The sequence below is a fragment of the Neopelma chrysocephalum genome, unplaced genomic scaffold (genome assembly GCF_003984885.1).
Source record: "Neopelma chrysocephalum unplaced genomic scaffold, ASM398488v2 Primary Assembly neopelma1_23, whole genome shotgun sequence".
NCBI classification, from domain to species: Eukaryota; Metazoa; Chordata; class Aves; order Passeriformes; family Pipridae; genus Neopelma; species Neopelma chrysocephalum.
Genome location: NW_020897691.1, coordinates 2568790 through 2592980, shown reverse-complemented (window position 1 = coordinate 2592980; position 24191 = coordinate 2568790). Strand labels below are relative to the sequence as shown.

Here is a 24191-nt window from a genome sequence, read left to right as displayed (position 1 = left end):
AGATCTATGAGCTAGGCATTTATTAGCTTATTTAGTGCTCACAAGTACTTTAATGTAAGCATTCTAAATTGCCAACTGGGCACACCTGGACCTCCATTACTATGTACTAACTGTGGGTAAATCGAGAGCAAAAAAAAAAAAACTAAGATCTCAAGTTATCTGCTTAATGTAGAGAATCTATGTTTTGGAAAAAAAAAAATGTGTGTTAGCTATCTGCCCTGATAACTTTATCAAATTCACTACCAGATGATTCCAAATAAATCTCTTCCTCCTCCTCCTGCTCCTGCTCTTTGTTTATACTTATAATTTAAAATGTGCTCCATAAAGCGTGAAAGAAAAATCTTCTCTTTGCTTACGGACTGGACTACTCAGAGTTAGCCATGGCTTTGGTTACTGTGAGCTACTCTAATAAAAATATATAAGATGGAATTAAATAAAAAATCAGCAAATTTGAATTCTGAAAAAATCCATGCGTAATTTAAAGTCTCAATTCATTCAAACCCTGAAGGCTTTTTTGTACTCCAAACAAGCCTTGCTAACACCTTGCAGTTACACTATCAGTGGTACAATAATTAGTCTGTGGAACTCCTGGTCTTAATATAATTGAAACAGAGATTGAAAAATGTTTGAGCCTTTGTGGATCTAAAAGAAAAATCAAACACTAACATGCAGGAAACTGAAATTTTATGTCACTTGAATCATGAATTTAAAGCTATAAATCATATCTCTCTGCAGACAGATTGATACACAATGTCAGATCTACTGCATATGTGCCTGTGCAGCTGATGTTTGTACAGTTTGTTTTTATAATGTGAACTGTAAATACATACTGTTATGTAAACATCCCCAAAACATATTCCTCTGATTTTATGTTCTAGTAGTCTTCTCGCAAAAAAGTTACATACTTGACAGGTATAACAAGTTTCCTTTTGAGAACCTCTAAATGAAATGCCTATGCCATGCTGTACTATCTTAACCAGAAAGTGAAAAAGCTTAGTAGAAGCTGCTGTTGAAATAAAAGTGAACAGCATTGGGTTTTTTATAGCAGTAATTTTGTTTTCTGTAACAGAATTTCTTACATGTAAAATATATCCATATTTTATATTTATATTAAATATAAATTTTAATTTTATATTAAAATCTTGTTCTTGAAACAGTTTAAAAATACATGTAAGGCTCAGGAAGTTTGCCTAGTGAACAACAACCTCCTAGTATAAGCATAAAGCACAATTATAATTTTTAACTTATTTAAATGTGTCCTATATCATTGGCATTTTTGTGCTATGCTAAGCCTTAAGTAGCATTTTGGGCGTTCTCATAGTAATCCTTTTCAGTTTGCTGAAGATCTTGAATCCTGCCAGTCAGTCTTGCACTTCAAATTCACTTCCCAATGACCAGCCCCTGGCAGGTTCATTGAGTCTGTTTGCTCCTCTATGCACTATAGTTTAAAATAAGCATAATCTGGTAAAATGCCAATCTTTTCTCAACCTCCCTATATCCCACACCCATGTTTTTTTCACCTGCCAAATTCAAACAAATCTTATCTAAACAATTAAGATAAGCATTGAAGTACTCTCTATAGTCAAATCAGCAAACCTCTCAAAACCAGAACTGAAATACAATCTCTCTAAATTAAACAGTCTACAATGGCAATCATGTTTGTATTTAAACATTTTATTCTGAAAGGATTACAGCATTACTCTCCACGTTTTTTTTCCTGCCTAGACAAGAAGGCGACATACTGAGTCAAACAATATATGTGTTCTCTATGAACTGAACTTGCACACTCTTTATAAACAAACTGTATAGGTGTATGAAGTTAGACTTCACTTAATCAGTAACTGCTGTCCTTAACATAGTAGGCAATTGTTTGAAATGTTTGTAATGTAACTGTTTATATCAACTATGTTCAGCTATATAAAAAATCTAATGATATATTTTATTTATTGTATATGTGAATATATATTTACATGTGTGTAAAAAAGCACTTGATACAATTTGTTTATCAGGTATACAAATTAGAGGACAGGAATGTTAAGGACAAGTGTCTAAAAATTGAATAGTGTTTATAAGAGGGTAATCATACTAAAGATTCACTCCTTTCAAGAAAGTTTCCTACCTCTGTTACTTCACATTTTGGAAACGCATGTTCTTGCTTAATTGATTCTTATTTTATTGCTTCCTAGAAATATGAGTGCATATTCTTGAAGGTATTTAAAATTTTTAGGTCCTTTAAAAAAGGCGCAATTGAAAGCAGCAGGTCAGCTTAATCCATGGCTTCTGCTTGGAAATTTTGTTTACTGTTCTGGTTTCTTACACAAGCTTTAGATCAAGGTGAATTACTGCCACAGTAAAACTGTGTGCAAGCATTCTAAGTGCTGTTTCTTGCCTCTGATCCATGCTGTATGTACTTGTGTTGAAGATCCAATCTCCATTGTGCTTTGTGCACTCAGAGCTTTCATCCTGAGAATGTTAGAGTATTTGCTAATAGATAAACATATCACAAAAGTACTGAGGACAAGAAGGTAGATAATAATATGAAATTTTTCATTTATGCTAACTCTACCCAGTGTAGTCATACCCTACCTACCCATTATCAGTGGGGTTTTTTTTTGCTTGTTTGGTTTTTTTCCTGCAAGTTGTGCAAGTCCAGATACTCCTGTTTAAAAATTCTTTTATTTCACTTATTTTCTAAGAATCTTTAAAAATACACAGTCATGACCCTTGTGTGTTTGCTGCAGCTTCCATTAACACAGGGACATTTGGTTTTAGCATTGTTAGGTAAGCACAACATTTATTTCAAAGAGGTCCATTTGGGATTTAGCTTTCTGCATTGGAGATCCACATTACTGTTACTTAAGTTGGCTGTAAATCTGGGTTTACTTCTCAAGAACCTTGACATTACATCATAATATAATCTTTATAGCAGCAAAGGAAGCCATTGTACTTTAGTCATCTTTTAAGGCTCTCTGGGCTCTTGTGTTGATGAGAACATTGAGACATATTTTTTTTCTTTACTTCTGAATTAAGCAGTTTGTCTGTCAGTCATTCCAAGGAACCTGGTGAAATTGTCTACTTTGAGACCTTTTTTTCTATTTTGTTTGTATTTGAATGTGTGGTGTTCTTGGATTTTCCTCTAACGAACACTTCCATTTTGTAGTCAGTGAACAAAAAAAATTTTATTTATTATTTTTCTGTAATTTGTTGTCAGAAACATAAGTTGATCAGGCTATATACTGTCTGACTTATTTTTCTTGTATCAGAATTTCCCATTGTTTAAGGTTTTGCCAGTATGTTAATTTTCGAATGTTGTTGGATTTTGACCACCTGCAACTTACTGTCTGTACATTATTCTTAGAGAAGCTATTGTATTTAATTATTTCAGAAATACTAATTCAAGGAAGATCATACCATGTGACACATTGGACCTACTCATCTATTTATGTTCCTTTTTTCCTTCCAAATATCTTTTTTAGATAATTGAAAATTAATATATATCATAAAATTTGGTTGAATGAATTTTAATGCTACAGGTATGTCCAAAATTATGTAGTAATTTTAAGACTCTGTTTATGTACGGCTTACTATGTTTATAAATATTGATATAGGTTCTCAATAACAACAAAGTCCTTTTTTGTTGTAAGACTCGTTGATGCCTTTTCTGTTTCTTTCACTCTTCAGGTTGGGGTAATATTCCTGGGATATAGATGGTCTAAGTGTTAACATGGAACAGAATTATTTGGGGATGAAAGTCTGGAAAAAATACCAGGGAAGTTGTAATCTCTCAATATCCTTTAAGCTTGCATGTTAGAGTCACGTGATGGGCAAAACAGCTGTGAAAATCCCCAAATCTGTGCCACACACAGAACTGTGTGACCAGAGTACTGTGATTAGTTGCTGTAGAAGTAGGAGGTCTTTCGCTCAGTGAAGAAGAATCAGTCTGCCTTTGTATTTTGCTGTACTGACTGCCTGCATGCTGCCATTTGATAGAGAAGATGTGAAGTCTTGCGAAAGTTCTTTGTGCACTTCTGGAGAAAGAGGGCACATGTAAAAGTGAAGAGGGAAAGATGTGCAGGAGGAAAAAGGAGTGGCCTCTTAGGGCAACACTGCTTGGTTTTTGGAAAAGCCCGTTGAGGTGGAAATAAGCATGAAGAACTTGGGTGGGTGATTTGCTTGTTTATCTCCCTGAAAGATGAATCTGAGTACAGCAGGACATGTTCAGAGGTGGTTTTACTTCAGCTACTGCTTCTTTCTCAGGAGTTAAACTGTAGTCTTTTATCAGTCAAGTAGGATTTGGAAAATGCTTAGTCAGTCTTTTGGGAGACAGCAGTGCTTCTAGGAGATTTCAAGAAGGAGCCACTTAAGTTTAAATAGAGTCCAGAGACAGAAAATCTTGGGAGGCATACTTGGAAAGGCCAGAGATATGGAGTGTGATTTGAAACTGCTCTGAGAAAAGGGAAGGCATAAGACTAACCATCTGACTGAATATAAGTTTCATGAAAATCATTCATATGTAAGATTGCGCTGATGAGAGTTCTATGGCATAAAAATTGGATCCAAAAGGTTGATAATTCTTTTTTCTTCTTCCTGGAATTCTTCTCAGTGGGAAACTTTGAATTTTGGCCTTTTAATTTTAAAAAGAAATTCCGAAGTTTTGGACTTTGAAATGAAATAGAGTTTCCAAGGACTGGCTAGCTGTGGGAAGTTGTCTTTTTTCTTACAGTTTATGTATGTGGTACTATGGGTAGATAGAGATTCATAGCCACAGGCAAGTGTAGGTTTGCTGTGTCTATATTGCCTATCAATTTTGCTTTAGTGGTAGCTGATATTTCACATGACTCTAGATATAGGAATAATGAAAAGCAATGATTTGTCCTACAAAAAAACCCCACAGCTATTTCCTTTGACGGTCTTCCTGAAAATCCACTGTGTATCCTCTACCTTCCTGCTGCTGGTGTTTTCTCATACATTTCCTCTTCAGGATTATATTCGTTGGCAAAATTTTGGTCTTTTCAATGGCTTGGTTACTGTGTTCCTCTGAAGACTTGTGGGCGGTGATTATTCATTGTGTTCGGTTTATTTTTTTGTGGTTTGGGTTGGGTTTTTTATTTATTTATTTTTTTTAATTTGTGTCTCTATTCTAAATTGTCTTCTATGTATATGGGAGAAGATCTATCTGTTCTTGTAGTTCGGATATGCCTCTGAATATGATTGTGTGCTTTACACTAATCTCACTTTTTTAGCAGCGACATTATACTCCTGTCAGGGGATGGATCTTCTATACTTGTAAATTAGTTGATATTATTAAAAATAGTAAGTCTTTGTCCTCTGCATGTGTTTTTTGTCCTTCTAGTTTCAAACTAGTATCTAAGTTGACTCTGTTATTGTGAGTTTTCATATATATATTTTTTTAATTCTATTTATATTTTAGAAATACAGAGTCAAAAGGAAACTGCCATTCTGCTAAACCTTCCATATTCTGCAGTCAGATAATAAGATAACATTTCTGTCCCAAAGATACCAGTTTAGATTTCCATGTAGATTGTGACCAAAACAGTGACAGGGTCAGGAAAGTTTAAGACCAACAAGAGTTTCCCAAATCCTTTAATTTGGCTATACATCCTTTGAAACCTCTTCTTCTCCTCTGTCCTTTATAGTATCAAGCAGTCATTTGTGATTGATCTTCCACCCCTCATTTTACTGGATGGGTTTTCTGTAATCATCTGTTGACCATGGCTAGCTTAAAAAGAAAAAAAATATTGTTTTGTAATTATTTTTATTTTTTTCTGTGCATCTTTCTGTGTGTATCTGAACATACTTGGTTAGAATCTGATTTAATCATATGTATATATTTGTATATATATATAAAATTATATATATGGACTTCTAATACTGTAAAATTATTTGGGCTTGAAACTGGTGCTGGCTTGGTGGTTTTATTGGCAGCAGTGGCAATAGGAATGCAAGAAAATAGCAGAACTGTGAAATATGACAGTAAGAACAAATGAGTTCTTACTACCTGGGTCTGATGTGATTAAAAGAAAGTAATTTCTATTAGAGCAAAACCCAACAGATTCTTCACTTTCATAGTAGTCAAGAGTAAGAAATGTCAATGCCAATTTTGGGAAAAAAAATTAAAAAATCACTTTCTAAAATAGTGACTTAGGTGAAAATATCCAGCAACTACAAGACTAATATAACCCCTTTTTCAACTGTTTGCACTAAAGTATACTGGAATTGTAGCATAGCTAAGAATATTTTCATACGAGGAAATTAATATTTGTCTATGTTTTGCCATTATTTTGCCACCACACATGGAATCCTTTGGTTAGATATTTTTACAGTCACACTGATTGTAGGGAGGGGGCATGTTTAGCTTGGCTACATAAGGAAACGTTGTTTTTATCAGTTCAAGTTGTCTAGATAATTGAATTAAATATGCAATAGTTGTGATTTATTTGGCAACTATCATGTTATGCATTAAAGTGCTGCAGTATTGCCAAGGAACAGAAGCTCCTCTCCTGATTCCCTCCTAAGTGGGAAGAGCAAACCTATGGTGAACATTGAAAAATCCTAGTGAGATGTTGGAGTGCTATCTATGAATGTTTAGATGAAACATATAGAAATGTATTTGTCCTGGGAGGAGAGGACTTGACGGATATATACTAGAAGCTAACTTCTCCATGTCCTTGTCCCAGACTGATTTGTTTTAAGCAGCTCCCTGAAGTATGTACACTCTTCTACATACCTGTTTTGTTGAAAGTACACAGACCTGGCACCATAGTGCTTGCCAGGCATTCTCTTATCTCCTGCAAGCATTCAAACAAAAGTGTTCTATTTCTCCCTGAGTAATCCGTGGGTGATCTTAACATTGAGCAAAAGTCAGGACTGGAACTTATTTCTTAGAACAGTAGTAGGCAGTCTCTGGAAGAAAGGGGAGGGGGTGGAGCAGGGTTCAGAAGACAGCCACAACTCAAAATAAATAACTGAAGGGTTGTGAGTGTGTCCATGTATGAAAACATTGCATAAGCATAAAAGTGCTGAAATGTTAGGCTAATACAAACTGAGTTTCATAATATACCCTGGGTTTAATAAAGCTGGTTTTACATATGTGTTTTCTTAAAGTAGAGCTCTCAAACCAATCTACACCCAGTTTCTGTTTGCGTGCTAATTTTAGTCTCCAGTTCTACGAGGCAAATTTGGCATGTTTTTAAGCATACAGTCTTATTGAGCAATAAGATTTGTTAAATACAGTGTATAATACAGTGCCTTGTATACAGAGCATCTTTAAGTCTCTTTTGCAATAATTATTACGCTCTGGTGGGGGAGAGAAGTTTAAAAATATCCTAAATAATTAATAGCAGCTTTTTCATGTGCCCCCTCCCCCAAAATAAAATGAAAAAAGTGGTAGCTGTTACACTGGCATTATCTGATACATTGCTTTCTGGTAAGGGAAAAATAGAAAAAAAAAATTTAAATATTTTTTTCTGAAAAATTTAAAAATTTCCTGGTTATTTTGTGGTTTAGTCCTGAAAGTTAACTTCATGCCCTGCTTAGAGGTACAGTGTGGCCTGCTTAGTTTAATCAAGAGCAACACTTCTTTGTTTATGATTTTCTTATACTACAACTAAAACTATGTCTCAGCTCTGGAAAGGGGAAACATGATGAGTCCCAGACTCAGAGTGGTATCTCTAAATGCTTTAGAGCAATCGGAAACACATGAGCTTGAATTATATTGTCTGTAGTCTTTAGGTGTATATACAGAATTTCTTTGTGACAGTTTAGGACATGGATTTACAGGCAAAAAGTAACCTAGGTCTGGGTTTCTATATCTCATCAATGTTGCAATCTGTAGATTAATCTTGCCTAGGGAATTATTCAGTTTATCGTACAAGTGCATACACTTGTGCAAAGCCCATGACAAATGGGTACAAATTAATGAAGTGCAAAATAGGAAAAAGACTGATACAGTATGCTAAAAATTATTCACTGCCATCACATATATTTTGATGCAACCTTCTAAATTTCTTTCAAGATTTAAAATCTAGATGAGAAAAGTTGGATTTATCTGGCTTTTAAATGAATGGTCACTGTGCTTGCAAAAAATGAGTAAGAGAAGCACTATTTGAAAAATAATTCTTTGTATTAGCTGAGAACAATTCTTCAATATTTGCACAAATATTTCCTGTGCCTTGTGAAATGTTCCTAATACAAGTGGGGAATCAGGGTTCTATTCCTAAAAGTGTGTCCCTCTTAAAGATTTTTCGGTTTGTTTTTTTGTCTAGGTTAGGTAGATAGAAATCACTCTCTGAACTGTTCTGCTGGGTTTTTTGATGCTGAAAAAAATACAGTATGTGTGTGGCACCAGAATTGGTTGGGAACAGGAAAGACATATTTTGTATCCATACTAAAAGTGTCAGCTTAGTGCATAGAAGACTTGACCCTTGTCAGGTGTTTTGAAGTTAACTGGCTGACTTATGGATTAATGAGTTTAAGACTAAAGTCAACCAGCGACAGGAATGAGCTTTGTTGTGTGAGTGTGTGTGTGTGGCTGTGGTGCAGATTTACAAATTTTTATAATGCTTTCAGTTGGACCATGAAAGTCTGATGTAAAGCTTATCTCTGATCTCTGACTATGGCCATACTTGTGGGATTGTGTTTGTGTGTTTGGGGGGAGGGAGATGAATTCTTTAACACTTGACACCTGGCTCTACCAGGTTTCTAGTCATAGTCCTAGGAATAGCACTATTCAAGGCGTTAATAAAGTTAAAACCCTTAAGCTGTATGACCAGTAGGTCATAAAAACTATTGCTGGGTATTGTGATCAGTCTTTCTTTTACAGCTGGATTATCATCCTGACAACTAATTCTTTTTTCTTTTGTCTTTTTATAGCCGTTGTGAACTTGGACAACTCTGTGGTTGACCTAGAGACCCTTCAAGCCCTGTATGAGAATGTGAGTAATCAGAGGAAGTCCATATAATGTAGGAATACTGTGCGTCCATGTGAAAGTATTTTTAATTTGCATCAGTAGTATTCAGAAATCTTGTAGAACACGTCCTATCTTGGAATGACTTTATTTTCCCCAAAGCAATGAAAATACTAAGCATTTAAATTTCATTAATTGCCATTGTATGTTTTATATAGTGCATACATTTTTATGTAAGTAACATAATCAACATCTGAATGGCTAAACAGAAACTGGTTTTGTTCCTTTTTTTTTCTTCTTGGGTGGGGCAGTCCTTGAAGAATAGTATGAATAGACCTTGCAGTCCATGTCTTTGACTTCACTTTGTAACTTCACTAATATTGGCAATGCCATTCAATTAAAAAAAAAGTTTTGATGACAGAAATCAATATATTTGTGGAACTATAGCTTTTAATTATTGTTACTTCAGGGATTCCTCCAAAATAATTTTAGCTCTTTGAAAGGAAAAGAATTTCTCTAAGGCAATGTAATAAAAAGTAGTATAAACTTCCAGGGGCTTCCTAAATGTCTGGTAGTAATAATAAGACCCCGTTTGAGCCCTAGGTATGTAATATCAGGGATTCAGAATATGCTCAGGCATGTTCTAAAACTTCACAAAGCCAGACACGTACCAAATTCAAAAAAGTGGATCTCGGAAGCTTTTTTCTGCCTCCAGATGAGGCTGGTGAACATTCCCCCATTCCTTGAGTGCATTACCCCTGATGTGGAGGTCTGGCTAAACTGCTCTGGAAAGAGTGAAGAGGCTTTCTATATACCCTTCAAAGAACCTGAAAATATGAAGAGTAAAGCTGTGAGACACAGAATGGCATTGAAGGCCAATGTATGCTGTTGTATTGGATCCTTTATTTCCTTCATGTTGTAGTTTTGATAATGTTAACTAATTTTACACCTTTCAGATGTTTGGTTTTTAGAATTTAGCTTTTAGTGACCTCCTTTGGAATGATTTGTTGATTTATGAAATGTCTCATAAATAATCCATTTTGGGGCCCAAAGAGAAAGTAAGATCTAGTCCACTTTGTAAAAAACCAAGAAACTAAACAAAACAAAAGAAGCCCAAAAGTCTGACAAGAGCTAGGAAGGACTTTTATTTCATCCCTGAAGAACAAAGTCACTCAACTCTGCTTGGAAAGATAATGTTCAAATGGGAAACCTATTCTAACTACCTCCAAATCTCTATAAACACTTCTCATCCTTGTGCTGCAGCATTTTAGCCTGTGCTATTTTATTTGACATTATTTTTAATCTACTCTCCTACAAAGCATAGCTATATCCCATTGCACACATTCTTTAGCGTGCAAAAAATTGAAGTAATTTTATGTATTGCACATGCATCATTACAAGAGGCTGTGTTGTGGGAAATATGGAATAGATACAGCAGTCATGATCTGGTTTTGCGTCCATTCCTCTTTTATAGAGAACAAGTTTTTTTTTTTTTGGTTTAAAAAAATATAACTCTTATGTGGCTTATGTACTAATAGCGTACTATTCAAATGTTTCCTTAATTTCATCTCTAATATACTTCATAATTCTAGTATAATGGAGAATTTGCAAATTTGCAGTTCATTGAAATAACCAAATGTCATTATGTTCATTTTGTTTGTTACCCTCACTAAATACAGAAAATGTCTAGGAAATATTGTTCTGATTGAGGAAGTTATATATTAACCTCAGGCAAGACTCAAAAAGTTAGAATGCCTAATATATTTCTATGCTTTGAATAGAAAACAGATCAGTCCAATTTTATTATATTTACTTGAGTACAAGACAGAAAAAAAATACCCAAAACCACAACCAAAAAACTCAACCAAAAACCAACCAAAGAACTAAAAATCCCCTCAGTTTACTTGGAGAGAGTTTTGTATGGGAACGTGATTTTTAATCCTGAATCTTCTGTTTGATAAAACTGTATCTTGAAAGAACTATTTTTTTAGTTGACTTTTATTTTCTGTTTTTACTTTCAGCCTTTTGTCAAAACACATCACACCTTGCATTTTTGTCCCTTGTAGGCTTCACTAATTGTAAAAATATTGTTCAATAACAGTTGTAAGAAATGGTTGTACCAGAAAGCCTGGCATGTTTGACTCCTCCCTTATTTCTCAATCTCATCCTGTGTTGTAAGTGGGGTTAACTTTGCCACTTTGCCTCGTTCTTGTACTTTGTAGCCATTAACTTAAATTTTAGTTCTTAGGGTTTATTTATTGGATTGGGATTTTTTGGATTGGGATTTTTTACTGGGATATTTAAATATCACCATCCTAATTCTCAGCCTTGCTATTTGATCTTTATGAAACATATGGGAGCATTTGTTTTACAGTCTTTCTTCAGAATGTAATCATTTTTTTCTGATTGCATGTGTCTGGCATAGTGCTTTCCTTTCTTAAATGTGAATGAAATTTGGGCAGTTTCCAAACCTAAACACACCCTAATTTCAAAAGCCACAGTCCCAAGGGCTCAATTCCTGTTTACTGAGGAATTAAAGTCTTGTTAAACCACAAAGTTACTGTATACATCTTAGTGACATTTTATAAACGAAGAAGCCCACACCCCACCAAAGATCCAAGCTCTCAATAATTTATTTAATCGTATTAAGTTGTATTGCATTAAGTGAGAAGGATTTTGTCACTGCAGCACTGTACGGTAAAGTCAAATAGCTCTTAAGTCTGTTTGTGTAGATTGTTTTATAAAGAGTTGTTTAAATATGTGTTGATAATTAGCTATGTATTAAGATCTAGGCAATTTTAATAAGAGAGCCGTACTAGATAAAACTACATGTGGAACAGTTACTTTAATGTGCTTTTACAGACTCTCTAATAACGATGCTTTCAGTTTATATGACAGCTATAATCAGAGGGAGAAGGTAGATAAAATTCATTGGAGTTGTCAGTTTGCTGTATGTGGTTAGGACGTTGGTTGTGATAAAAAATGTATTGATTTGCAAATAAGTGAATGTTTACTCTGAAAATGGATAGCCTCTTAGCAGCTGGAATTGTAGCTGAGGTATCACTGAAACAAGGTACATCTGGTCCTGCTTGCGTCTTCCTTAGATCATGAAAATAATAGTATAAAAGTGGATTACAAATTGTATCAAAGAATTATCTTTGATCTATGATCTCTGGATTTGCCCTTTTCAAATCTCTTTGCATCACAAATGAAACATGTATACTTTCTTAATTTGACTTCTGGTAAATTGTCCACATTACCTTTATCTTTAAAAGACTTAGGTCAATGCTTTCAAAAACATCAAAATGCCTTTGCAAGAATGAAAGGTATCCAAAAGTCTGAAGTGCTTGACTCCTCTCTGCCACTAAGACTCAATTCTTCTGACTTCCTTTTTTTTTTTTTTTAACTAACAATTACAATGTGATGTCTTAACATTAGTAAAGAGTATAAATTGTGCCTGAGCTCTGATACACGACCCAGCTTCAAAGGAACATATTTGTTATTAACCTGGGTATCTCTGTATATCCTTGTTGTTTCAGATACTTTTGACAAGATTCCTTAGACAAATCACTTGTTTTTGAAATGTGCAACATAAACTTTGAAAATCAAGTTTGCAAAAAGAAATTTACGCCAAATTAAAAAAACCTACATACATTTAAACTGATTTAAACTCAGAGTTAAGGTTCTGTTGCAAGGAAAAAAAAACTAACCAGAAAATTATAAGATTTATATTGTGAGATGGAAAAAGGGCCCTTATGAACTTTGGTAAGACCAAATACAGGGTAGGTTTATACTCTGGCAAAAATCAGAAAAGAATTAAACTGAAGTATATTTTTGAAATAATTTCAATCAGATTTATGCTGACTGATTTTAGATATAGTTAATATCAAATTCTGATATATTATACTATTTTTTCCATTTATGATGCTATGTAATAGCTAAAATCAAGGAAATAAATAGCAGTATCATTCAAAGAGGTGCTAATTCTGTTAGATTAATGACTTTCATGAGAAACATCTATGGAATGTGTTCTTTCTTGACACAAATCTGGAGAATAATATGAAAGATTTTTTAAAATTATTCATCTGTAAATTAGAGAACAAATAGGCATTAACCATAAAGCAAACTGGTAAAAATTTTGAGAAATAATCTTCAATAATACCTGTGCAGAAGACATGTAGGTCTTATTACTTTTCTATCATAATTTAAAATACACATAAATCAGAAGTCTGGATACCTGAGCCAAAATTAGTGATCTGAAATTCTGATTGGATTTGGAACTTGGAGTATATACATGGACCTCTTGATTTTGGTGAAGAGTGTAAACCGTCTCTCTGGAGTTTTGCTCCAGCCTGCCCATGAGTGGATCATGCTTAGCCTTTGTATCTTTGACAGTTGTTACTTCTTTGCATACACAATCTGAGAATAATGGCTTATATAAGGAATAGTGAGTCTGCCTAACCTTTGCCCATGGGATTTGGTGAGGAAACGTTAACAGCTTGAACATGCATGTATGTAATAGATTGCTGTGATAAGCACTCTAATATTTCACTATGTGTAGAAGGCCAGAAGGAAGAGTACTCTCAGTATTTATTCTAAAGAATTCACAAATAATCATTTGGTTTTTAGAATATTTATTTCTCTTTAACTGTTATGAAAAAATTTTCCAGTGATTTCCTTTCACTTTAACAGAAGAGAATATACTTTACAGAGTGGTCAGAAAAACCAAAATTTAATTTAAAAAGTGTTAGTATGAGAACTTGTTTACTTTTACAAGAAGCTAATCTTTTTTCTTTACAAAAATTTACAAGTGTAAATGAAATATAAGAATTTTTTGAAGTGTTATTTGAATAAAGAAAATATCTCTTCCTAAAAAGTCACACCCGGACTTCTGTGGCTCTGATGACACAACCACCGGAAAAATGCTGCCTTTATTTGCATCCTTCCAACTTCTAAAATCTGTAGATTTCATCTGTTACCAAGAGAATTCTTAGTGACCTGTAAAGTAATGGAAGCTTTCTTTTCTTTTAACTCTCCATTCAGTAGGAATGATCTAGATGAAGTGAGGAAATGTCCCATTTACACCTGCTCCCTAACACAAAACCAAAACCACGACTTTCTCCTCAACAGCACGTGCAATATTTAAGTCAATATGTCTGCAAATAGTTGTATCTTTTCTAGTCCTCACCCTGTTTCTGGATGAGTAATCTAAGATTAAAAATGGATAAAATGTCCTGATCTTAGTATTGTGAAAAAAATTCTTCTGAGGATAGCATTATTCAAGGAACATTCACTACTGTAATTATATTCACATATCCTATGCCTGCCTTGACAGAGACTTTGTTGAAAAGTACCTTTGGAGGATGAATCCCCAAGTTTGTTTCCTCACACTAAACTGATACTGGGGTAGGAAATTCAGGAAACTAGGTGTTATGAGAGTATTCTAAAATTAAAAACTAGTAAATTAGCCCCACCCTTGTGCTTGCTAACTGAGAAAGGCGTAGAATCATAGAATCAGCTGGGTTGGAAGGAACCTCCGAGATCATCAAGTCCAACCCTTGATCCAACACCGCTGTGGTTACTAAACAATGGCACTAAACGCCACATCCAGTCTCATCTTAAAAACTTCCAGGGATGGAGAATCCACCACTTCCCTGGGAAGCCCATTCCAATGTCTGATTACCCTCTCTGTAAAGAGTTTCTTCCTAGTATCTAGCCTAAACCTCCCCTGGCACAGCTTAAGACCATGCCCTCTTGTCTTAGAGGGCTTATACTGCATGATGCAGTATACATTAATAGTTCAAGGAAGGACCAAGCTGTTCAAAGGAAGTGACCTGCTCAGCCCTGGTGGGACCATATCTAGGGCAGGATCACATCTAGGGTGCTGTGTCTAGTTCTGGCCTCCCTGGTCCAAGAGGCGCTGACATACTGGAGTGAGTCTGGTGAAAAGCCATGATGATGGTTAAAGACTTGGAGAAGTTTTTTTGCGTTTGGTTGGTTGGTTTTTAACTGGGTATCCAAGCACTGGAACAGGATGCGTAGAGAAGTACGCAGGTCTCCATCCTGGAGGGTATTCAAAACCTGGCTGGACATTATACTGAGCAACCTGTTCTAGCTGTCTCTGCTTTATGCCAGTGTTCAACTAGACAGTCTCCAGGGTTCCTTTCAAACCTCAGCCATTCTATTAATCTAGGGTACAGGTACTACCACCATTATAATTTCTTGGTGTTAAGAACAATGTTATTGCTGGAAAAAAAATTCCTGCAATATTTTCTTGTTGAAGTATCTAATAGATAAGATCAGACTCCTTTAGAGAAGATGACCTTTGAAGAACATCCACAAAATGCTGGATAATTATTAGGATACATCACATTCAAGACATATGGCCTTGTAATGATTTCCAGACTTCTTGAAGTAATGAGATGAAATCTGAATTTTTTACTGAATAACTCTTCAATCTCTTCATATTTTCTCCCTTTTCACATGGAAAGATGTTCAACAACATAAGAAAAACTGTCCAAACCTCGCTTTCTAGTTTAGGTTGCTGATGGAGCTGGCAGTATGATTTGAGATAGTTCCATATCTCTTCTGGTAGCCATGAAAAAGCATGTAAGAAAGAATGTGGGTGAAGCCCATCTTATACTTTGCCATTATTTAAGTAGTTAGAATGTAATCTTCCACTGTTGTCTTCAAGTTCTGTGGTGGAGTAAGTTAAAAAATGTGTGTAATATTTTCTTAAAGGAAGAAAAGTAGATTACTTTTTTTTTGTTTGACTCCTGTAAAGTTTCACATTTTGAATCTATTTTGAAAACCACCATGGCTGTCAAAAGAAGGGTCAGATGGAGAGATTTCCATTCCACTTTTATTCCTTTCCATGCCGTTCCATTTTCCACTATTATAGTTGGAAAAAAATAATTTCACCATAGTATGGAGCACAGGAAAAAATGAGGCTCTGTTTCTATTGATTGGAATTTTGAAGAGGTTTCCCAGTGTGCCATGGAGTTCTTCAAGAAACTAAGCAGTTTATATGTAATTTTTTTGGCTTATTAAGATAAAACTATTTTAGTTCAAAGAAATGTGCAGTAGTTCTCATATATGACAGTTCCATTATAAATCAACTAATTTTTTGTTTCATAGTGTTTTTCAAATACCAAACAAAATTTAAATTGCAGTAAATAATTCAAACCTATTTTCATTTATTTAAAAAAATGTATTATTTAAATGCATATTTAAAGTTCAGATCACATTCAAAGGCATTCCAACAGATTTGGAAAGAAAATACAACTCAAGAAGACAGTCCTTCAATTCAAAGACTTTATAAACAAGCAAACTAAATGAATTGGGAATGAAGATTACTGTCCCCGTGCATCATTTAATGAGTAAATATTTTGCAGGTTACTAGTAGTCAACCATATTATTTGAAAGATGTTCTGTTCTCCATCAGATCTATTTATAATTAAAATCACTCTATGGACTATGTAGTTTTACCACAAGCAGATGCTAGAAAGAGAAGAAAAACCTATGAATTTGATTTGTTATTTGTGTTGTTTGACTAGGTTTTTAATCACAACAGTTTTTCATTACTTTGTTTCCTTCATTCTAGAGAGCACAATCAGATGAATTAGAAAAAATAGAAAAGCATAGCAAGGCATCCAAGGAAAAAGAAAACGCGAAGTCTTTGGATAAGCCAGAACAGTAAGAATATACTTATGAAAGAGCAGTTTTGCTCTCTTTAGAAAACTTTGTTGTTGTAAACTATGTAGAGATGTTATGAAAAAAACCTTCAAACCTGTACCTACTAAGAGTGACTCACATAATTTTTTTAATCACTCCTACAGGTTCCTCTATGAGCTCTCACTAATTCCCAACTTTTCAGAACGTGTATTTTGCATCCTGTTCCAATCAACATTTTCAGAAAGCATTTGTTCAATCCGTCGCAAACTTGAATTGTTACAGAAACTGTGTGAGGTAGGTTGTGCTCTGTGAAAAGGTAGTTCTAAATTTCTGATATTTAATCTTGTTAAGTTGTACTCATATTTCAAAAGTTTTCACTCAGTTTACTGTAAGTACTCATTAAATCTCAAGGATAGTAGGATAAGACATTTTATGATTGTACTTCAACATCAAAGTGAATTTTAAGATTAGGTTTTGGTACTAAATTGTATCATGTTTTTCCCATCAATGTATATCAGCCTCTGGAAAATAGTGTACCTTCTCCTTTTTTTTGTTAAAGCAAAGTCTTCCCTCTTCATAGTGACCATATCACTCCTTTCCACAGGAATACCTTCAGCACGATTTGTATTTGCTTGGATTTTAGAAGTGTACCACTCAATAATATCTCTGATATCTAAAATCAGATAGAGATAGCAATGTTGTATCTAGTCAGAAGAGATTAATGGAATTTTGCGACCCCATGCAAAACAAATACAAATGCTTTAAAATGCAGGTTAAACAGTATTTTAATAGTTGAAAATTATTTCAAATATTTCGTGTTTTATTATGTAATATTTTTTATTTGATTAAGTGTTTTAGTTGTTCCATATGGTTGTTTTATGAACTTCTTGATGAATTTTCCCTGAAATTGAATAGACCATTCATAACATCAGCATCAGTTAAAGATTACTATTTTCATTTTTTCAACAGGTCATCTCTGATAATACTTTATAGATTTCCTATGATTTTTTTCCAAGTATCCAATTTAGAGATAACATTCTTCACTCACAGAAAGTTACATATTAATATTATCTACTTCTATGTGTTGCAGTAGAACGTTGTTAACTGCCTGTATTTGAGTCTTTGTGTAAGTATTATTTCTAAACACGGTAACAACAAATGTGCTTATTAACTGTAAATATTTTTGTGACTTGAAACAGAAATTTTTTTCTCTCTTTGTTTTTTAGACATTGAAAAATGAGTCAGGAGTTATGCGGGTCCTGGGTTTGGTTCTTGCCTTTGGAAATTACATGAATGGTGGAAACAGAACACGAGGACAGGCTGATGGATTTGGACTAGATATCCTGCCAAAACTGAAAGATGTCAAGAGCAGTGTAAGTTGATTCTAGACTTCCTGAAGGCCAGAGAATATTAAATTCTCAGAAAATTATTTTATCTCCATTTCTGAGTAAATGGTGTGAAGCTTACAAAGGCATGTGGAAGGGAACTCTTTTGTTATTAGACTTATTTGATCATACTTCTTTTCACTGCTGTACAAACAAAAATACCTGAAGTTATGTTTTAGTTCCTAATCTCATGTGTATTCGATTTTCAGTACACTGCATAGTTCTAAATTTTCCTGTATTGGGAAGCAATACTATGATCTTACTCATAAAAGTTTATTACAGAAGTTGAAGGAGTTGTCAAAGAAAAGTTAACTGTGATTTGGTACTGATTTAAAATATTTGTGAGAGAAAAATGTAACTCCTGAAAATGATAGAATAGGCATCCAGAGCATTTGGGGTAACCAAAATTCATCCTTTGTGTTCATCATAATTACAGAGTGTGCATTTGGCACTGGATCATGGACCTACCTGAGTAAAGTACTTGTTGAGTCAAGATTTGTCTAGTATAGTCATCTAAATAAGTAGTGTTTTTTCTTGCTCTGTGCTAAACTGGAATTTATGTGTTACCAGCACTTTATTTGGCTCTGGTTATTCAGATTGGGTTATATTCAAATATATGCTTTTGTTTATAAGGAAACAATAATCTTAGAGTTTCTATTGCTATAATGAAAAGACTTATATGAATGTGGACTATGGTATGAGAGTTAAAATTGGTTCCCATACCTTTCTAGTAAGTCACTGTCAAGATCTTCAATTCTACAAGTGGCAGAAAAAGAATAGGTTTTTTCCCTCATTGATCCCTTACTAAATACACATGCTTTAGCTTCTGGGTTAGGTTGTGTGAGTAGACAACCCTGAGCTGAGACACCGTGTCAGCCATTTGCCTTTAAAGGAGTGGAGGAACTTTATTCTTGCATGCTGGTTTCTTTGGTAAACAAAGGGAGTGATTAGTACAAAGCGTTTGGGGCAGCTTACTTTAGCTGAACCTTCTAGTTGACTAGATACAGTGTATCACTAGTTTTAGAACTCTGGTAGAAAATGTAGGCATGCTAAATGTAGTTTGGTGACTCAAGTCCTTAGTATGTAATTTGCTGGCAATATTATGACTACTGATGTTGCCATTGCAAGATACATTTCCAGTTTATTTGCTACTGATCAGTCAGAAAAGTTCTTACATAATAGTTTTCTGAAAATATCTGAAAATGTAATTATGTCAGAAATCTTCAAATGGAAGATCTTCTGTGAAGTTTTATTGGAGATTGCAGAGGGGAAACAAGGACAAAGTTCCCTCAAATACCCCTTGCTCCCACCCCAAGTTTAATTTAGAAAAATAACTGTCTTTGTTTAACTTAACTTTGCTTTGGTTATAATTATACTGTTGCAAAAGAAGTTGCATACATGAACCCAGATGCAATTTCTCTTTTCCTTCTTGGGAAATTTCAAAATGTAAGGGTTTGGTTTAGAATCAGGTAAATTTCGAAAATAGGGAGTGCATTACATGGCTGTTATAACATACCTTTCTTCATTTTCTTTATTGATTAAATGATATTTCAGGGTGTGGGGGTTTTTTTTGTTTAGTTGATTGGTTTTGTTTTTTAGTGAAGGGACCAAATCTGCATAGTGTTTTTCTTGACATTAAGTATTTCATTTATTTGAATTATCTTTTCTGAATATTTTCAGTGAATTTCAGTGACACAGCAAACTTTATTCTCCTCTGTACAGGACAACAGCAGAAGTCTTCTATCTTACATTGTCTCATATTATTTACGTAATTTTGATGAGGTGAGTGAGAATTAATTTTTCTCTTTTAAATTCAAGTTAAAAAAAACAAATTAGCAAATTTGTTCTTCTGCTGGCAAGATGACGAAATATGCATAAATATTCCCTGTGCTTTCAGTTATATATTTTAGTATAGCAAAAAGTAATGAGCACTATGTAACTGTTCATTTGTGGTTTTGTCAGGATGCTGGAAAAGAACAATGCATCTTTCCTCTTCCGGACCCACAAGATCTCTTCCAGGCTTCGCAATTGAAGTTTGATGATTTTCAAAAAGATCTCCGCAAAATGAAGAAAGATTTGCGAGGTACTGAACGTAGATTAAGTGCTAAATATATGTGCTGTGTTATTGTTTGTATCATTTTTAGACATTAGATGACACTGTATAAAATATTTGTGTATTTTTGACTCCTCAATTACTGTTTTGTTTCTTTGATTTTCTTTTCCATGACCATTTAAGCAATAACTCATAATTTTCTGTAGATAACCTGAGGTTTTTAAATTAAAAACTTCAAACCAGTTAGGTCAAATCTTTTTTTTCAAAACCAAAGCAAAAAGCTGGTATAGTTTTTAATTTTTGCAAACATATTTTGACAAGTCCTTCACCACAAAAAGAATTGCAAAGTGTTGGACCATGTCCATGAAAAAAAAAAGGCTTATAATTGCCTGCAAATACTATCTAGCAGACAAAATAATATATATTACATATTGTTAAAGATAGATGAAATAACTGGATTTTACTGGATATGCAATATGCAAAGGTGGTATTTTTTTTCCCTCTTGTGAAATGTTTTCTTGAAATGAATTCAGCAGTCTTAGGATATATTTGCTAGACTTTAATAAAAAACATGTATCACATACATTTCTTAATAACACGGGGTCTAAGCACTAAGTTTAAGCAAGAGTAGTTTGCACAAATGATTCACGATCTTAATTATTTTTGCTATAAGGCTCCGTTAGACTGGCTAGTTACGTATCACTGTACTAAATCTTGGAGAGAAAAATCCAGATCAAGGTGTAAAATGATTTTTACATTACTGTTGCCTTGCTGATTTTGAATGCTATGCATTTAGAGACCAAGGAATGGTTTGATAAGCCATTCCTGAACAACCTAGATTGGAAGGTGCTCTATTAAAACAAAAACATAACATGATTACCAAATTATATCTTATCTTCCTTTCTTGCTGCTATCAACATTTTTTAGGATGTTTTAAAATTTATCCTAAATATTTTGGGGTAAGATTTAAAGTTGTAACAAGGTCACTTAGTGTGATCATGAGCAGTGAACTGCAGCACCATCCATTTGCTGCCTTGAACAATCTAGGGGGCAAAAATCCCACAGTTCAGCTGTGAAAACTTATTTCTATGCTTGCAACTGCCAGATAATCTCAGGGCTGATGTCCGGTCTTGCCATGTAGAAGAAAGATACTTAGGTCTTACTGAAAAAAGGTACTTGAATTCAAGTGGATGTTAACGAACGCCCATGGGGGCAGATTTTATTCCTCACAAATTCACCAAAAATGTTTTTATTTAGATGAAAAATACTTTTAGATCAAGGTTGAAATTTCCATACAGACATAAATCTCTTGTGGAATAAATCCACACTGTGCAATGATCAAAGCAGGGGTTCTGTAAAAATGGAAATTTCACGCTTCGCTCTGCCATCAGGCTGCAGTTGAATTCTTTCTATGCTTCCAATCCGCCCTAAGGCTGGAGTCTCTGTTGTCAGTCTGTTCTGTAGCTAATGAAACTGAAGAATAAATACAGACATCATTGCTCTTTCCCTGTTCCCTTTGGTACAAACTTTTTTGAGGACAGCATCAGACTTCATCTGCATCCTCTCCTGGATATGAAGTGACAATTTCAATACCACACTGCAATCTCAATCATGATTTTATATCAGTCTTGAGAGATTCAAAATGCTTTATGTTGACTCTCTTTTCCAAAGAAAAGTGGAACCCTAAATTAAAAATAGTTTATGTTAAAAGATTTTATGACTGTGAGAATATACACTAGAAATTCTGGGTATTCCAATAGCTTAATTGTTGTAATACTTTCAGTGAGATCAAAAAGCCAATCATTTTTAAATAGAGTACAAATTTTAACTGAATGGGTAAAATTACTTCAAAGTGGTTTTTTTCTCTGCATTTACTGTAAGTACACTACCAGATTTGCTAATGCACATGTGGAACCTTATTAGTTACTAGAGCTAGCAAGTGCCTCATTAAATGACAGAGCAGGAAGAGAACTGTAAGATGCTGAGAAAATTCTGACAAAATACTAAATATGATCCTATCCTTTTGAAGTTAATGAGAGTAAATGAATACTGATTATTCCTGGGAAACACTGACTTTAAAGCCACAGAAATAAATGCCCATGAATACATTCCAGCTTTTGAGATGTGAATTGTAACCCTGTACCTATATTCATCAGTAATTAGATAGAAGATTTCATGAGAGGATTTCACCATTTGGTTGGGTGGGAGGTTTGCTTTGTTCTTTGTCACTGAAAAACTGAAAATTTCACATAACATCAATTCAGGCTGCATGCCCATTACAAGGGTATTCTGTTGATATTAGTTTCAAATACGCTGCAAACTATGCAGTGAGATCATGCTTATTACAATGAGGAAAGAGGGCATTGGTTCACCCAGGAATAAAAGCTACTGAAGATATTTTATTTCTATCTTAAAAAACTTCCCAAAGGTAGGCTTCATTCTGGAAAGATCCTTTCACAAAATTTTGAGACCATTTAAAAAAAAACCAGAAAACCCACAGAGTAGAGGAAGGTTATTATTTAAAAAAAAAAAGTTTTATAGCCGTAACAATAGCAGTTCATTCTAGCACTGCTGTATTTTTCCATCTAAAGAAGTCAGTAGCATACACAGAGACGTGCAGATATAAATAATCTTCATGGTTCTGTAAAGTAATTTCACTGACATGCTCTTTCACAGTTCTGAGTTTGGGTTTATGTTTATATTACAGTTGTTATGCTGGTTGCTTAATAAGAAAAAAAAGGACTCTTGATGTTCAAACTTCTATGCTTTCTTCCCTTTTGACTATAGAGGCTATTGTCCATTTTTAAGTTTTTATGAACTGTATGCCTTGCAGTTTGTAAAATTTTAGAAAAAAATTTCCTCTTATATTTCAGATTAAAAGTGCAAATCCAAAAGACTCTCAGAAGCGTGTTATGAGACTGTTCCAAGATGAATATTACAGAAATTTGGGGTTTTTGTAAATGATAGAGATCCCAAGGATAAATTTTATATACTAGATTTTTTTGTAAGATAGAAGACCAAGAACAGGTAGATCCTTTTACTAACAAATCAAGTGAGTTTGGCTCCATCTGTAGCTCCCAGATTTCACAGCTCTCCAGGATTCTCACTTTAGCCTTTTTGACTTCAGTGACATATAGTTTGTTAGAGCAACTTGATCTGCTTTTGATCTCTCCTGGCTGTCAGCAATGTTCCTTGATGCAGTCATGCCATGCAATGACTTCTGTTCCTATGTTATTCCACAAAAGAAACATTAGCACTTGCCACATGACTTAAATCAACTCACCATGTAAAGAAAATTGGGCATCTAGGGTCACAGGAGCAGTGTGACTCTTCCTGATTAGGACCTCTGTTACACAATTATTACTATCACAGTGCTTTTCTAGACACCTCAGAATGCTCCAGATAGGACAGAAAGATGTGGAAAAAATGTGTATTGCATCAATTAATGTTCTAATCCTCTCTGCTCTGAAACTCTCTTAAGGTAAAATTGTGGATTAGGAAAATGTTGGATTTGTGGCCCACAAAATTCTTCAAGATATGTATTTAGTTTAGAAAAGAACTAGAACAACAAAATGCAATGGAGAGTTACAGTTATGGCAAGTTAAAATCTTCAGAAGCTGTTCTTTGGCTACACATTAACATTTTAGCCTTACAATAGTAAGTTTATTCTTGCTAATCAAAAACTAATTCATCAGTTGTCACTTATTGCAAAACTTTCACTGAAGCTTAGCTAAAAGGGAATTAGAAACAATGTCAGACAGAAAATAAATCTGACTAGTAGAAGAGATTAATAATACAATGCAATGCAGATTGCTATAAAATTGAGTCAAAGTCTGTACTTGTTTATATGTCATAGTCATATTTAATATATTTGATTGAAAAGTGATTACAAGTAATAATTATGATAATTAAACATTATTTTTGTAGTGATGCTTTCTTTTCCTATTCTAAGTGTTTACAACTTATTGAAAAGTCTCCATCCAAAGAAGCTAGGCTGTGTGGCCCAATACATCTCTCTGGTTTGGAATAAATGTGACAGAGAATGTTTATAAAGTGTTAAGCATTTGCAGAACACTGTGTTTTAAAAGTATGTTCCAGTAAAAGCCCTATGGTAACTCAGAAAAATACACGTTCCCTATTTTTTCAGTGCTT

At 34.2% G+C, this 24191-nt stretch overlaps 1 protein-coding gene across 2 annotated transcripts in view; it reads left to right on the top strand.

Moving 5' to 3' along the window:
- Positions 1-24191, top strand: part of FMN2 (formin 2) — a 185651-nt gene that overhangs the window by 107822 nt on the left and 53638 nt on the right. For both annotated transcript variants that reach the window (XM_027684504.1, XM_027684496.1), the window contains 6 exons: positions 8893-8954; positions 16531-16622; positions 16766-16895; positions 17828-17974; positions 19709-19768; positions 19949-20069. In XM_027684504.1, coding sequence (XP_027540305.1) covers positions 8893-8954; positions 16531-16622; positions 16766-16895; positions 17828-17974; positions 19709-19768; positions 19949-20069 — 612 coding nt within the window. The remainder of the gene's footprint in view (positions 1-8892; positions 8955-16530; positions 16623-16765; positions 16896-17827; positions 17975-19708; positions 19769-19948; positions 20070-24191) is intronic.